This window comes from Heliangelus exortis, chromosome 18 (genome assembly GCF_036169615.1).
Source record: "Heliangelus exortis chromosome 18, bHelExo1.hap1, whole genome shotgun sequence".
Taxonomy (NCBI): Eukaryota; Metazoa; Chordata; class Aves; order Apodiformes; family Trochilidae; genus Heliangelus; species Heliangelus exortis.
In genome coordinates, this window is record NC_092439.1 from 13,445,332 (window position 1) to 13,460,637 (window position 15,306).

General features: G+C 42.6%; 1 protein-coding gene across 14 annotated transcripts in view; it reads right to left on the bottom strand.

The window, feature by feature from the left end:
- The window catches only part of BRSK2 (BR serine/threonine kinase 2), a 300,865-nt gene that overhangs the window by 91,145 nt on the left and 194,414 nt on the right, over nucleotides 1–15,306 (bottom strand). For all 14 annotated transcript variants that reach the window (XM_071762444.1, XM_071762440.1, XM_071762438.1 and 11 more), the window contains exons 4-5: nucleotides 13,727–13,812; nucleotides 2,743–2,883 (exon numbers count right to left, since the gene is read on the bottom strand). In XM_071762444.1, coding sequence (XP_071618545.1) covers nucleotides 2,743–2,883; nucleotides 13,727–13,812 — 227 coding nt within the window. The remainder of the gene's footprint in view (nucleotides 1–2,742; nucleotides 2,884–13,726; nucleotides 13,813–15,306) is intronic.

The following is a 15,306-nucleotide window of genomic DNA, read 5'->3' on the forward strand; positions in this document are numbered from 1 at the left end:
CAGGCAAAGCAGCAAGGCAACAAAGACACACTGCATGCAGGATCCCACAGAATAGCCCACACAATAAACAGTCTGCTTGCACCCATGGCTGCCTGGGGGTTGCTATAATGCTGCTGCTATACACAGAAAAGTCCTTAGAAAACCCTGTAAGCTTTCCCCTGGGACCAACCTGTACCACAATGCCCCATGAGTGACTGCACCTTGGAGAAAGGTAAATCACATCTTCCCTCACTGTTTCCATTAAATAGAACAAGGAAAAAAAAAAACCTAACAAGCTCATATCTTTTTTAAAAAAAGAACACACACAAAACTCAAGCTCCAAACCCATTCTGCTTCCTTGTGTGAGCTGCTTGTTTGAAAACACATCCCAGGCACCGGCAATCTCTCTACACAGAAGCAGCAGCAGCCTTTTACTGACAGGGGGTTGGGGAAACCTTCCTGATTCTTTGATGCAGGTATCCTAGTGCATTAATCTATTCTGGGTAGTGAAAGCTGAATGTGCTTACATACTGCTGTGAAAGCAAGGCACAGATATTTCACAGGATTCTGGGAGGTACAGAAAGAAGATGGGACAATGATATGGGGCTGGGGACACCAGGCTATCCATCTATTCTGCCAGCAGGTTAGAGGCACCCACATTTAGTCATTAACCAAAGCAGAAGCCTTCATTTTTCAATGTGGTCATAACTGAATAACCTGGCTGATGAGATGATTTGTCACTGCACTGGCCCACGACAGGACAAGGTCAGGCTTCATTGCTTAGGAAAGCATGTTAATTTTTATCCTCACACACACACACATATATTTATGCATGCTCTGATTTTCAAAAAGGGTTCAATGACAACTGTCCAGAACACAACACAGACCACACAAGCCTCAGAGTGGCCTGGAGGGAGGGAGAGCTTATGATATACTGCTGACTTACTCAGCACTAGGCACTAGTCAAGTGGGAGCTGGCAAGGAGACAGGGGATTTACTTCCACCCAAAGCTACTGCCCACAATCCAATATGTGTAACAGAGGAAAAAGGATTCCTCAAGAAAGACATCCACTCTGCCTTGGAAATTCCATGCATCATTAAACCTGTGGACTCACCAGGATCCTCACTCAGTTTTAATAAAGTCTGCCATATCAAGAGGTATCCATCTCAAGCCCAAAGGACTAGCATGGATGTGTATATACCCATGCCTTCATGGAAAATCCTGTCCCAAGGGAGATCCAAATTTCTCTGGAATATTCATTTGGAAGTAATTTCTCTTCAGTGATACTTAAACAGTTTTGAGTCCTCTTGGTTTGGGTCTCTAAATGTTCCAAGTATTTTTCCAGTCCACCTGTGGTTACATTGCCCAGTGTACATAAAAAATGACAGCTGTAGAACCTACCAAAGCTTGTGATGATTGTAAGAAGGTCCCTTCTTGATTATCAGGGAGGAAAAATTGGAGAATTCACAGAATAAAAGTTGCCTCTGCCAACAGAGAACACTCAGATCTCTAGACAGGGCATGCAACCTGCTCTTGGTTTCTCTGGGAACTTCTCTGACTACTGCCTGTGCAGGCAGACATTGTCCTCAGGACCTTCTCACAGAGATCCACCACTTTTAAAATTCCTCTTCTGGTAACAGTATCCTCTTCTTAATATATCCTCAAGAAAGGCTTTTATTTCCCTTTAAATTTGTTAGAAATATGCTCTCTTTCAGATAATTAATTTCTCTTGAAATGAGTCAGAGAGGTAGAGGGAGGGGGCTAGAAGAGCAAGTTAAATATTTTGGCATCTTTTTTTCCTGTGGTCATTTCAGCTGTGGCCCCCTGGCTCACAAGTTCTCGGTGCAGAACTGTACAAAAAGTCACTGACTGGTTCCTGGGAAGTAACCACACAGTGATTATAAAAATCCAACTACTGCAGGAGCTATCAGTGGCCCTGGGCCTCCTGGAAGAGGGAATCTCTGGCTGTCTGTAGCTATGGAGAAGCAGCCATGCAGACATAATGTAAATGGTCTTCCCCAGCCAACCTTACTGCAAGGAGCTGCATTTCCCAGAAACAGGCAGGCAGGGAATGGCTCAGCAGCTATACAGAAACTCTGAGCTCAAACTGATTATAACAGTTTGATTTAGTAGAATTTAAATTATCTAAATTTCCTGAAGATGAAGGAGAAACTGGTCCAATTTAAATCACAGGTTAAACCACACCTTATGGTTAAGTCATATGATAGACTTTGTGAGCATCAATAGCAGTCAGAATGGGAGATTCTTCCCTACTGGAATGGAAATTAAAGACAACAGTGACTCAAATGACCAGAAGGGACTCAGTGAAGGTTGCCAAAATCCAGCAGGTTACCAAAAACCGAAGGAAGCTATAAAATGACTTTTCTGTGTGTGTAATTGTCTCAAGTTTGAGTTCAGGATTCATTTTGATACAGTGTTTGTAATTCTTACTCATCCCTAAGTACCACAAGGATGGAAATCAAACTGCTTCTCCTTGGTGGATTTGGTTTTCCTTGTTAAAGCATTCCCTGTGAATGAATTCTCCAGTGACAAACAACAGGTAATCTCCATGAAAATCTGTGTAACAGGCTGGCTCATTGCCTCATGGACAGCCAAGAATCAAAAAAGAATGCACCAGCACTTTACTTTGAGGCTTTACAACATCAGTTACTTAATAGCAAGTAAAAATACAAAGCAATGAGATCCCTTTATTCAGTGCTTTTATATAACAGGTAACTCCCAATGGGAATGGCTGTACTCACCATATTGAATGACTATGGCAGAAGTCTAAAGCAGAGATGATTTGTCTGAAGAACTTCCTGGCTTCTTTTGGTGTCAACCTTCCCTTTTTTACAAGATAGTCGAAGAGCTCCCCACCTGACACATGTTCTAGCACCAAATACCTAGAAAATAATAAAGTCATAATTTTGTAAGCACACTATCACACCAACCCCCTCACACACACAAAGTTATATATGAACACCTGGTCCATATATATGAGCTCCTGGTCTTTAATTAGCTCCTGTGCAAGTTCCATGTGTCAGCTCTCAACCAGCACAAGAAGAAAGCATTTCTCTGACATACAGGAATGCAGCAGAGAATGCAGAAAGAGACAGATATTAATACTGTTTTGTCAGCTAAGTAATACAAAGGCACAAAAATAGTGGACAATAAAATGAAATTCTAAACTTTAGGGAATTAAAATGGTATTTCCTGCAATTTTAATTGAAATTGAAAGTTAGAAGAAATATGGTATTGATGACCTTTTTTTTTTCAATTAAAATGTGTAAAAAAGAAAACTCTTGACTTGAAAATTACATTTGGAATATGTGGGTTATTTTGCTTGGAGAAGAGATGAGTAGTTACCAGAGTGTCTACTGAGTACACCTTGGTAATATCGAGATGACTGTATCCACATTGTATTTTTTCAGCAAGACAGTGCATTTTTTCAGCTCAGAAGAAAGCTGATGTGTTCAGCAGCCACGGGTACTGAGGTGTCCAGATTTTTAAGCCCCAGTCTTCACTTTCCAGGCCTTGGCTAACAGACACTTTGATAAAAGGGTCTGCTATAGAATTCCTTTTCTCTGACATACTGGAGACAGATCTAACCATCCCATATGGCAGACCTAAGCCTGGCACAGAAGCAGGCCTGAAATTCTTCTTGACAGATTCCTCTCTCACTGTGCCCAGCAGAGGCTGGATACAACAGTGCATCTTGCCCCCAAAATTCAAAGTGAGAGCTGCTTTCTTTTCCTGGGAGGTATTTTATGAAGATGACTGCAGCTACAGGCACACAGAACACCCTTCACGTTGGTTTCAAATGCACAGTTTTGGAAAATTACAGACCCAGCATTTCTGTCACCCACAGCAGGAACTGCAAAGCAATTTATTTTCATCAACTTCATCTTATTAAAAATGCTCAACAAAAATGCACTGACACATTGTATGAAAAATAAAACAAATTGAAAGACAAGGAGCATTTACAAGGTTATTCATTTTCACTTGCCACCTAAAAGCACCACATATAATAATGAAAATGAACAGGGGGGAACATCTGAAAAAGATTTGTGTCTATGAGAAGTCAGGGGACACTGAGAAGCTCAGCAATGATGCATTCTGATCTGACAGAGTCCCCAAAGTGACAGTAATGAGAAGGATGACAAACACAATCCCCAGTGATCAAGTGCAACAAATAAATGCTGTAAGGATGCACGAGTACTATGTGGTTATGTCACACCCAGGATTCCTGAGTCTGGATCTGAAGCTGCTGACCTGCCAACTTTATTCCCTCCAGCATGATGCTTTTTTTTTTTTTAAGGATAGTCCCCAGGGCAGGGATTTTCAATTAAACAAGGGCACAAGTCAGCACCTGCCACCATCTCTGGGCAAGCCAGTGTTTTGCTGCTGCATTACATGGCACAGTAGTAGTGTAAGTTATTTGTAAACTGGCCAAAAGGAGGAGTTACAAAATTTCCAAGTGTTGCACTGGTTCTATGTACCATGATACAGCTTACACAATCCCCAGTACACAGTGTGTGTCTGTATCTTTGAATCCATCTTGCACCTGTGAGGGTGTCTGAGTGCCTCCATAAAAGAAGAGGATACAGACTCACAAGAGCTCAACAGAAAAAGCAAAGAAAGAGCATTATTCCAGAGGCTGGAAAACAAGGCATGCAGATTCATCTTTCCTGAATCTGTGGCACAGAAGAAAATCCAGATTTGCTGAGTCCACATCAGCATTTAAAATCCTTTAGTCTAGTAGAGTGCTACAGGACTGGAAGTGGACCAGTGCCAGTTTTTGGAGGATCTAGGAGAAGGTAAAAAACAGCCTGCAGGGGGAGAAAAACCCTAACAAGTATTTGCCTGAGTTTCCCCTTCCCTTTGATCTTTCCCAGATATGACAGCTTCTCACCTCACTGAGTACTACTTTTTCCATTTATTCTAAGCAAGGAAGTGAATTCTAAAAACCCCAGAACAGCAGCCAGAACTAGGCTTGTGTTACATTTGGAGATGAAAAGTTCCATACCAGTGAATTAAGCTTTTTTTAAAAAAGCCTGTGTAAGGTTGACTCCATCACTTTTCCCACTGTAAAAATGTGGGAAAAATGCTCTGTAATAAGCATTGTGGGGAGGCTGAAGAGAAGGAAAGGAGAAGGGGAAGGGGAAGGGGAAGGGGAAGGGGAAGGGGAAGGGGAAGGGGAAGGGGAAGGGGAAGGGGAAGGGGAAGGGGAAGGGAAAGGGAAAGGGAAGGGGAAGGGAAAGGGAAAGGGAAAGGGAAAGGGAAAAGGGAAAGGGAAAGGGAAAGGGAAAGGGAAAGGGAAAGGGAAAGGGAAAGGGAAAGGGAAAGGGAAAGGGAAAGGGGAAAGGGAAAGGGAAAGGGAAAAGGGAAAGGGAAAGGGAAAAGGGAAAGGGAAAGGGAAAGGGAAAGGGAAAGGGAAAGGGAAAGGGAAAGGGAAAGGGAAAGGGAAAGGGAAGGCAAGAGCCTCTGGCTGGCAGCATGCACAGTACCTGCTGTGATAATACAGAGAGGAGATACCTTAGGACAAAACACTCTAAGAGCTCTCCCATCCTGGATGCTCAGGACACACACCAGCTCTCTAGCCTTGCATTCCCATGAGAGAATCACTGCAAGTATTGAATTCCTGGTCTTTAGTGACAGGGAACTGCAAAGTAAACTGACTTGCCCAGGGGTACTGTCACCCAGTACCACAGGCACATACCTCTATCTAACTTGAAGGAGCTGCCTTCACTTCTGGATACCATGTAACCCCATCAAGAACCAATCCAGGACCTCTTCCTTGGCCTTTGAGGTAGACTTCTGTTTCTGGCAAGCCAGAGTCCACCAGCCTCTTCTTACATACACAGGCAAACAATTTTCTCTCACAACACTCTCCCTACAGTTGGAAGAGCAGCATGGATAATGTCAGAGCAACATCATCATTTTCTTCTGCTCCATTCTAAAGACTGTTCTTCGCTGTGGTGCTTCACAGTATCTTGGACTTCCCCATCACAGGGTTTCCAACAATTGCTTTGTGGTTTGGGTTGTAAGCTGACTACCTTACAATATGGGCTCTGCTTTTTTTCTGTTACTGCCAGCACAGCAAGGTCTTCTCCATGACCAGATCCCCTTTGCACTACAATGCTATGAAGACATCACTTAAATCAGCAACAAAGAGAGAGAGTTTTAGTGATGAGCTCTCCTTCCCATCTGCTGGACTATGCTACACCTTATTAAAGTATGTTACACCTTATTAAAGGCTGCTTTTGCCCAAGCCCTCAGTAGCTTTACGGAATAACTGACAGAGGCATGACTTTACCTTCAAAGCAGGACTGTAACAGAAGAACCAGGCTGGCTCTGAGCAATGCCTGGAAAAATGCTGCTAGAGAACACCAGGCTCATGCATTACCAGATATTGATGACAAAATAACAAAAGAAAACCAAAACCCAAGCCCAAACAATGACACCAGTTATGCTCTGTGAAGAATGAAAAGCTGTCTTCAAGCCATTAGCAAGGATGGTGTGAAAGAAATACTAAAATTCTTGGCAGATGGGATTGCCCACAGCAGCCCATCACTGTGCATCCCAGTGTGGGTATAGAGCTTCTGTTTCCTCAGCCTTAGAGATGAGACAATTTATGAGACATTCACAGCTACCTAAACTAGGTCCTCTGAGGCAATACAAGTGTATTTAATATTATATGTATTTTATTATTATAAAAGCATTAAAGGGATTGAGATCTTCAGATGAAAGCTAGTATCAAAACACAAAGGATTTCAGGTAAGTGTTATAAGTGAAAAAAAAAAAAAAAAAAAAAAAAAAAAAAAAAAAAAAAGAAAAAAAAAGAAAAGACTACAAAGGAATACTCCCTGGTGATCTGGGAATGGTATCAACACACACAGCTTCTTGCTTTGGCCAGGCAATAGAAGGTTTGCTCATCAGGCAGAGCTTGTGATTAGCTGTCTGTTAGGGAACAATTTGATACTCTCTTTTAATGAAATGATACAATATTTACATATATGATGCACAATCTTGCTTAAACCTAAACAAGCAGGTTGGCTTTCAGCCTGAGCCTGAATGTACCACTGGGTACCATCACACACCACAGGGTAATGTCCTAGGATTTTTACTATGGAAGAAGTCAGACTGGATATTCCCGTGGCACTGTCTGACCTTTAGGATGTACAACCAAAGGTGTGCACTCCAAGCAAGATGCAAAACCCAGATGAACTTATACAAGAAGATATATATGCACAGACAAGAAAAATCAGGAGAGTTTCTGCTTGTTTCTTCTATGTTCAAGAGTTTAATGCTTTGAGATGAATACAGGTAAGACACTTCATGAAATTACTGCACCTGATGAGCAGCCCAACTACTCTCTTTTGTCATTTAATAGTTGATTATGAAATGAAAATCATGAGAATAATCCTACAACTGGGGAATGTGGCATGGAGCAAGAGACTTCAGAGCTGACACAGATGTCTTAGCAATTATTGAGGCCAGGGACACAAGTCAAGTACAAATCTCTAGAAAAGTCAGGTAAGACTTCAGTTATTTCCTGCCTCTATGTTTACTGGTATAAACCTCTTGAAGTTTGGCCACAGAATCCAACACAAATGAAAAGAGCTGCACCATGAAAATGGCATGTGCCAGGCATAGCCACCAATCTTGATGAATCCTGAACCATCTCACAGTAGCCCAAACTCCCCAGAAGATTATTCATAAGAAACAAACTCCTGCCTTTGACCAACTCAGCTAAGAGCTAGAAAACAGAGCATTCCAAAGCTTTCTGAACCAAAAAGGGATCTGTCTGGAATGGCAGACTGATGAAAAGCCTCTAGAAAAACACAAAAAGCCCTGGTGATTCCTCTTCAGTGCTACCACCCTACTTGCAAAACGTAATTCCATGCATACAAATGAATGGCATATATGGAGCAGGAAAGAGGCTAAAGACTGCCCAGCTGAGACTGATGTTGCAATCCACTGACAGCTTTTTTGTTGCACTGTTTTCTATCGACTAAATAATCTCCATCAGATATTAAGGCCCTTATTATTGGCTCAGCCTATAAATTATTCAGAAGTTATATAAATTCTTATGGCTGGCATGAATTTTTAAACCCTAATCTGGCACAAGGCCAGGAACTCATTCCTCCCCTCCCACCCCCCTCACCTACCAGAAAATGTGCATGTGTTAGATTCTTTTTTACCAAAACACATGTTTAACTCTAGTCTGTTTGTGTGAATGGAGCCTGTATTTGATTGCTCATTATGTCTGGACATGAACAGGTTGGAGCTTTTGTGGAAAAGAGGTGTTAGGAAATTCTGCTGTTGCTCTGTACCTTTGATTTATTTGGGATGAAAGGCGTTTTGAGTAGTGCCTTCATGGTGTGAAGCAATGAATGCCAAGGCACTACACCAGCCTTCTATTTGGGCTCAAGATATGGGATGGATACAGCCAGAAGGATCCTAAGGATAGGCCAGGAGGAGCTGAGACAACACCCATCAGCTCATTGCTGCAATTTTGCTGGTGACTGTATCCTTTTGGGTCTTACTCTTCAGAGCTAAGTGGCCTTTCCTTTAACAGCTGGGGCTCAGACATGCTCAACATTGCCTACCAAAGCCTGAAAGAGAAGTTAGGCACCTAAAAATACTGTGGCTCTGGGGCTACATCTCCCCTTAACCTATGCTCACCTTAACCTATGCTCACATCACAGAGCTGCTTCACTCTGGGTTTGCTCTCAGCCAACTCCAGCACCCTGGTCTGGATGGTAACCAAACACGTGTGTCAGGAAGGGAGCAGAAGATACAGTCAGAGGTTTGGGTACAGCTTATTAAGATCATGTTGCACAGGGTGCAGTGTTCATCATCATCACCACCTCCTCTGTGCCAGCTCTGCTTGCCCTGGCCTCTAGCCAGCTCCTCATCTCCAGGTCCACCCCTGACCCAAACCCTCAGGTGTGCTGGCTCCATTCCTACAGCTTCCTGGCTTTCCTTTGGCTGCTTGTGCTTGTCATTCATGATAGCACTAAAACATAAGCAGAAGAAAAGGGGTCAAAGTAGCTGGTTATTAGTATTTCCCTTAATTTGAATCAGCGCTCAAGTGGAACACCATTTTGCCTTCCTATCCTGTTCTGTTTTCCTCTACCCATAGCATCTGACACCCCACAACCAGACTACCAAGAAGCCTACCTGCCCCAAAATGTGCTGATAATGAACCCCTGGAGCCACTCCCTGGATCCTCCTTATGCCTTTGGAGAGGTTTCCCTGCAGATGGATTGAATGTTGAGGTTCTGGGCTACCAACAACAGAAGACCACGCAGAACCCTTTTTCCTCTTTCTTGCATTCTCTGGCACCTCCCAATGACTTTTCAACAAAGATAACAAGAAATAGAGGAAAACCCTGGAGGAGAGGACTGGCAGAATGAATGCTTCTGCAGACACCAACCAAGCTCTAAGTCTTGCACTGCTGCTGACAGCTGATCTTGTACAGGTCAGAAAAGTGAATTGTGCATGGGGGGGAGGGCATTTTCATTTTGTTATCTGGCTCACTGGGGCTGCCTTCACCTCTGGAATCAGGAGACAGTGTGTTGTGTACATTGAAAGGAGGCTTGGGCACTTGCCCAGGGATAGCACTGTACTGCTGAATGAGGAGAAAGCTTTTATTTTGGAAAATTTGATGATGAAGGAATGGTACATTTCAAAGAACAATATACTGGTGTCTACTCCCTCTCTCAAAACAGATTGTTACTTAAAATGCTGATAAAAAATAGGAAATCTTGAGTGTGAAGATTTAAAAATGAATCTATAGAAATCTATACACATACACACAAATATCTGTACAGACCTATAAGTAGAAATTTACAGATACATACATAAAGATGATGATGGAAAGGAGAATAAGTATAAATATCTGAAAGAATGGATATGGAATGGTTATAGAGTGTCCTTATTCTCTCACTTCCACTCCCTGCCAAATGCCCAATAATTTAAGCTAAACAGATAATCAAATGAGATCAAAAGGATAGTGCCAGCCCTGTCAGGAGGCCTCCAGCAAGACTCTATCAGTCATCTTTATCCCCTTTAGAAAGGGAAGGTCTGTCTGCTGTGGCCTCTATGATGGCACTTTGGTTTCCATGCTAACAGCTCCTCCAACAGTGGGAAAATTGCTTTTTTAAGATGAAAAGGAAAGATGATTTTACTGCATAAAATGCAGTACATGTACATATCAGAGATTAAAGAATAAAGCATAAGATTGCTTCCTAGAAAAAAATCTGAGCCAACCACTTCACTCATGAAGCTCAGAAGCACTGAGCTCTGCATGTTTCCTCTTAATTCTCAACAAGTCTGCTAATGAGAACCTGCTGCTCATCCACAGGGGCAGTGCTGTTCACTCCATCTTCCTCTCCAGTTGCTACACAAACTCTGTCTTAGGCCAGTTCAGGAAAGAACTTTTTCTATACAGCACAAAGAGGACCATCACCCAGGGGCAGACAGTTCATGTGCAATCCAGAAACCACAAGACCAAAGGAGTGTTTCCCCTCCTTTATGCACTCCAGAACACACCAAAACTTCCCTACCAGCTCTGTTATTGCCTGTCTCATTCCCTGTGTTTATTTCCATTACACTAAAATCCCTGTGCAACTTGGCCAGTGAAAACAGGTGGTGCACACACAAGTTTTGGTAGCTTATTGGGCATTCTCTCCATTATGGATCAGCAATGTAAGTTCTTAAACAACTCGGGGCTTACCCCTTAGTAAGTACTTATTAGTAATTAGTACTACTTAGCAGTAAGTACTAATTAGTACTAATACTTACCCCTACTTTAACTCATTCTTGATCCTTAAAATGGGAGAAGAATCCCCCCCTTCCTGGCTCTTCTATTAACATTATATGATGGGAGAGAGGGAGGCATAGATTGTCTATAGCTATTCCTGAATTACTTATTACTGTGGATTCCCAGTCTTTCTTGAAGGCAATCAGTGTGTTCACACAAAAACCACAAAATAATTTGACTGTCAGTAATATTCCTAGTTTAGCCAACATATTAGATACACTTACACATTTACAGAGAGCCAAAGAGCAGCTGTGCTTTCCCCTATGCACCTAGAACTGTAGTACAGTCTTACCAAATAAGACAACTCAAAATGCTGTGCAAAGACCTGGGCATCTCAAAGCCCACAGATATCTCCATCTCTCCAGCCATCTTGGTAAAACAACCCCACTGAAACACCCAGAAAATGACTGCTAGGCTAACACAGATATACTAACAGATTTTTATTATTATTATTATAAAAACTCATTTTCAGTGTTAAATAAACTGTGGGAAAAGAACTTGATTCATGGTTGCATTAGCAATCTACTCAAGCAAAGCCCCTTGTCACAAATTAAGTCATAAACCAAAAGTCAAATATGATTTGTGAAATTAACATTTATTGAGGAAATGCTCCCCAGTGCTGCATCTCCATTAGTCTCTGGCATCTGAAATATCACCCGTAATTCAGCAGCTCCTCTGAAGCCACACCACTACTGCTGAGATGGCAGGCAGGATGCAAACACTGCCACAGCTGGGGAGCAATCCCTTTTTTTTGCTGCTTGCAAGAATCAGAGATCTCTGTGTCTTATGATTTGGGAAGGTCCATGCACACACACTTCTCAGCCCTCTTATACTTCTGACACTTTCTCCCTGCATGAGCACTCTTCCAACTCTGAGATTTAGCCAAGGCCACAGCTGTTTCTCTTTTTAAAAACTAAAGCTCTGCATTGTGCCCTTTTTGAAAAATAGTGACTAATAAAAAATGAAATGTAATGAGCAGTCATTGCCCCTTTCGCAGTGCCAGGGACTTTCAGCAGAGGGGTTCAGTGTCTTTGTGGGGGGCTCTGTCTTACAGGCAGAGGAGCTACAGCCTCTGGTGATTACTAAGAGGCAAAGTTCACTTTGAAGCCCAACACTTCTTAGAAGCCAGGATATCCAGATATAGCTTGAAGTTATGGGATGTTTCCCTTTTAAAGTTATTTTCAGGAGGAAAATATTTTCCTGTCAAGTAATGCAGTGAGGTCTGTTGGAAATCTTGGTGTGCTCTAAGCACTAATCCTCACTGCTCTAAGCACTTGATATTCTTTACATGGAGCAAAAGAGTCCCAGGGTGTTTCAGGGTTAAGGACAGCTCAGCTGCTGGGTTCACAGGCATTCAGAGCTAGCAGAAAGTTTCAGAACCTCTGTAACACAGCCCCTCACACCAAGGGATGATCATGGCCTCCCTCAGGTATTCATCCATTACCACCTGAGCACACTACACCTCCCTGAAACACATCAGCTGGGTGCAAATGTCCACATGTTTCATGTTTGTGTATACCCAGGGTTACCCAACATACAAATAATCAAAGATCACAAAGAAGAACATTCCCTTTCTCTTACCCAAAAGAAAGCCTTGGGCCTCATCCTATCCCCCTTTAAAGCAGGGTACAGTGGACACTTACAAATGCTGCCTCTCTTTTCAGGACTGCAGGCTAACTTTCTGACTGCAAAGCCTCATTTCCCACCACTACTCTTCCCTCTTCTCCTGCCCATGGAGCAGGATGCTCTGGATCTCCATCCTCAGCTGGGGCAAACTGAGCTTCATGGAGCCATGGCCCCCCGTGGCACTGGGGACAAAGCACTCCAAAGCACAGCTGAGCCAATTCCCACCCAGCCCCTGGCTCTGGTGAACTGTATTTCACTGTGGATGGCAGGCTCTGCCCCAAAAGAGGAAAGGGAATCCAAAAGAAATTACTGCCTGCTCTCCTAGGCTAACCCTAAGGCACAGAGGTCTCACTTCTTGGAACAGGAATTCATTGCTCCAGCAACAAGAGTGGCTGCATGGTCCCTGGGGGGTTGTTACCTCCATTCAACACGCTGTCTGTGGGTGAACAGTCATTCCTTTCTTGGGCTGTGACATGAAAGAGAGGTCACCAGTGCATGGTGGTTTTAAAATATAGTTTAATTTTTTTTTAACCGCTCTCTCTACTCACAATAATGTGTTAAAAAGCTGAAAATAACACCGAGTTCCCTACTGGATTGCCCTTTTCCATGTGGAGAATAATTTTTTTTTCCTGCCAATGTGGCCTGTTTGACAATAGATTCCAAGTGTATTCTGCCCTGTCAAGCTACAGTAACACTGTTTGTGGACAACATCCCTGTCTGGCACTGACAATGATCTGGAAAAAAAAAAAAAAAGCAACAAAACAAAACAACACACACACACAGAGAAAGGCTTTGCTACTTAATTGTTCCTGCAAAACCACCAGGACATTTCAGCAGCCTGGAAAAAAATGTCATTGGTGGGGCAAAGGTAAATATTGTTAGTGAGAGTCAAGGGTTTCAATAAAAACTATGAGGCAAAGGATGTTATCCAAATTATCCACCGTAACCATCTGCTGCAGTCTTGATTCAAAATGGTTCTGTATCTTAAAGGTACAACCATTCCTCCCCTCTTGCTGTTTGACAGGAAACATTGGTTTGTCCTCCCTCCTCCATTTTAAGTGGGAAAAGAACTCATAAATAAAGCACAGAGGAGAAAATGAGAGAAGTCAAGGAAATAAGGAATGTTCCTTCATCATCCAAATACCAAATATCCCATGGGCATCAGATGAGGGTGAAAATACACCCTGCTCCATTCCTCCAGAAACATTACCAAGTACCAAAACCATTCTCTCCCTCCCATCCTTCCTCCTTCCCTTCCCCTTCCTCAGGCAAAAGCCAATAATACCTACAAATATTTTTTATTTTCGTAAACATCATGCAGCTTTAAAACATGAGGATGTTCTATCAACTTCAGGATGGCTATTTCCCGCTCCACCTGGAAGAAACAAAAAGAAATAAAAATGATTAGAAGTTTGGTCTTAGAATACATTAGATATTCTCCCACATTTTCATCCCATTTATCCATTTTTCACTCCTCTTTATAAGCAGAGGGTAAGGCAACTTATAACAATGTATCACAGTTAACACTCATATAATTTAAGAAAGATTCAATTTATTCAGCCTCATCACTCCCTGCCCTGCAGGACAGAAAACCAGCAAAATTTCAAGGTTGAAAGAAAAGGCTCCAATCTACCAAAGGGAATTAGCTGCAGGAGTCATACGAAAATTCAAGGCTGCTCTTGCTGCACAATCCAAAACCAGTGACATATTCTCAGAGTACAGAAACTCTGAGCTGTCACTTAGGGCTCTCCTGACCTCCCACGGGCACAGGTGTGGCCACGCTTCACCACCTATTGCATACTCAATTAATATTAGAAAATCCCCAGCCTGGAGAACTTGCAGTGTATAGAGGGGAGACAAAGAGAGAAGACAGAAATCCGATTTTAAAGCTGCAGAGCTGAGGGCAGAGAAAGGGAAAGAAATATAAGAAACTAGTAAATTAAACCTGATTGCTGGAGAGGCAGCATTCAGAGCCTTGAGTGTAAAACTGTGCTTTCTCTCAATTCCCACCCTGAGCATGGCTACTTCTAAGATCATGTTATCAACACAGAGCTAAGATGTTGTGTGTGAGTCCCTGTAATTAGTGCAAGCCCCATTCCCACACAAAATTCCTATTGTGACTGCCATGGCACTTCTCATTTGAATTTGCCAAAGTTATTCATTAGAGATGGAGTCAGTGCAGGTCCTCACTCAGCAGCCAGCAAAATTACTGTGCTGCTCTAAGCCACTCTATAACCACTCAGATTTGACCTAGACTAACTCAAAGGGAGTTTATGTAGGAGTGTGGAGACTGTAGATAACTGAAAAAAATCCTCTGTGGAACAAGATGCAGCCTAAGCACTGAATGACAATTTTCCAGATATCCACAAAGGCAGGGAAAAAGGCCTAAAGAAGCAACCAAAGACAGCTAGGTAAGGTTTTTTCCAGTCTTTGAAATAATTGTCCTGAAGCAGCGATGCTAACAAACAAAACATGAACTACAAAAACATCCCTTAACATCTGCCCTGCAGGGATAAGATGAGTAATTAGGAACTTGTCCCAGCACACCTTTAGCTCTTGATGTCCTTTAATTTTCTGAGATTTTCTCTGCTGAGCATGAACACAGACAGCTCGCCCTGAATGCCAGTAAGATATTAAGCAGGAAATTAATTAGGAAGTGGTAGTTTTCCAGGACTGTGCAGATGAGGAGGATATCACAGCATGTTGGTTATCACCCCGATCTTTCTTCATCACCACCACCACATCAAAAGCTACTCTCATGCCACATCACCCTGGTCCTTCCTTGTGGATCAGCATGGAGGGAAGGGTGTTCATGTGTGTGTCAGTCTTAGTCCTTCAAACACATTCCCCTCTGCAGAGTCAAAAGTCA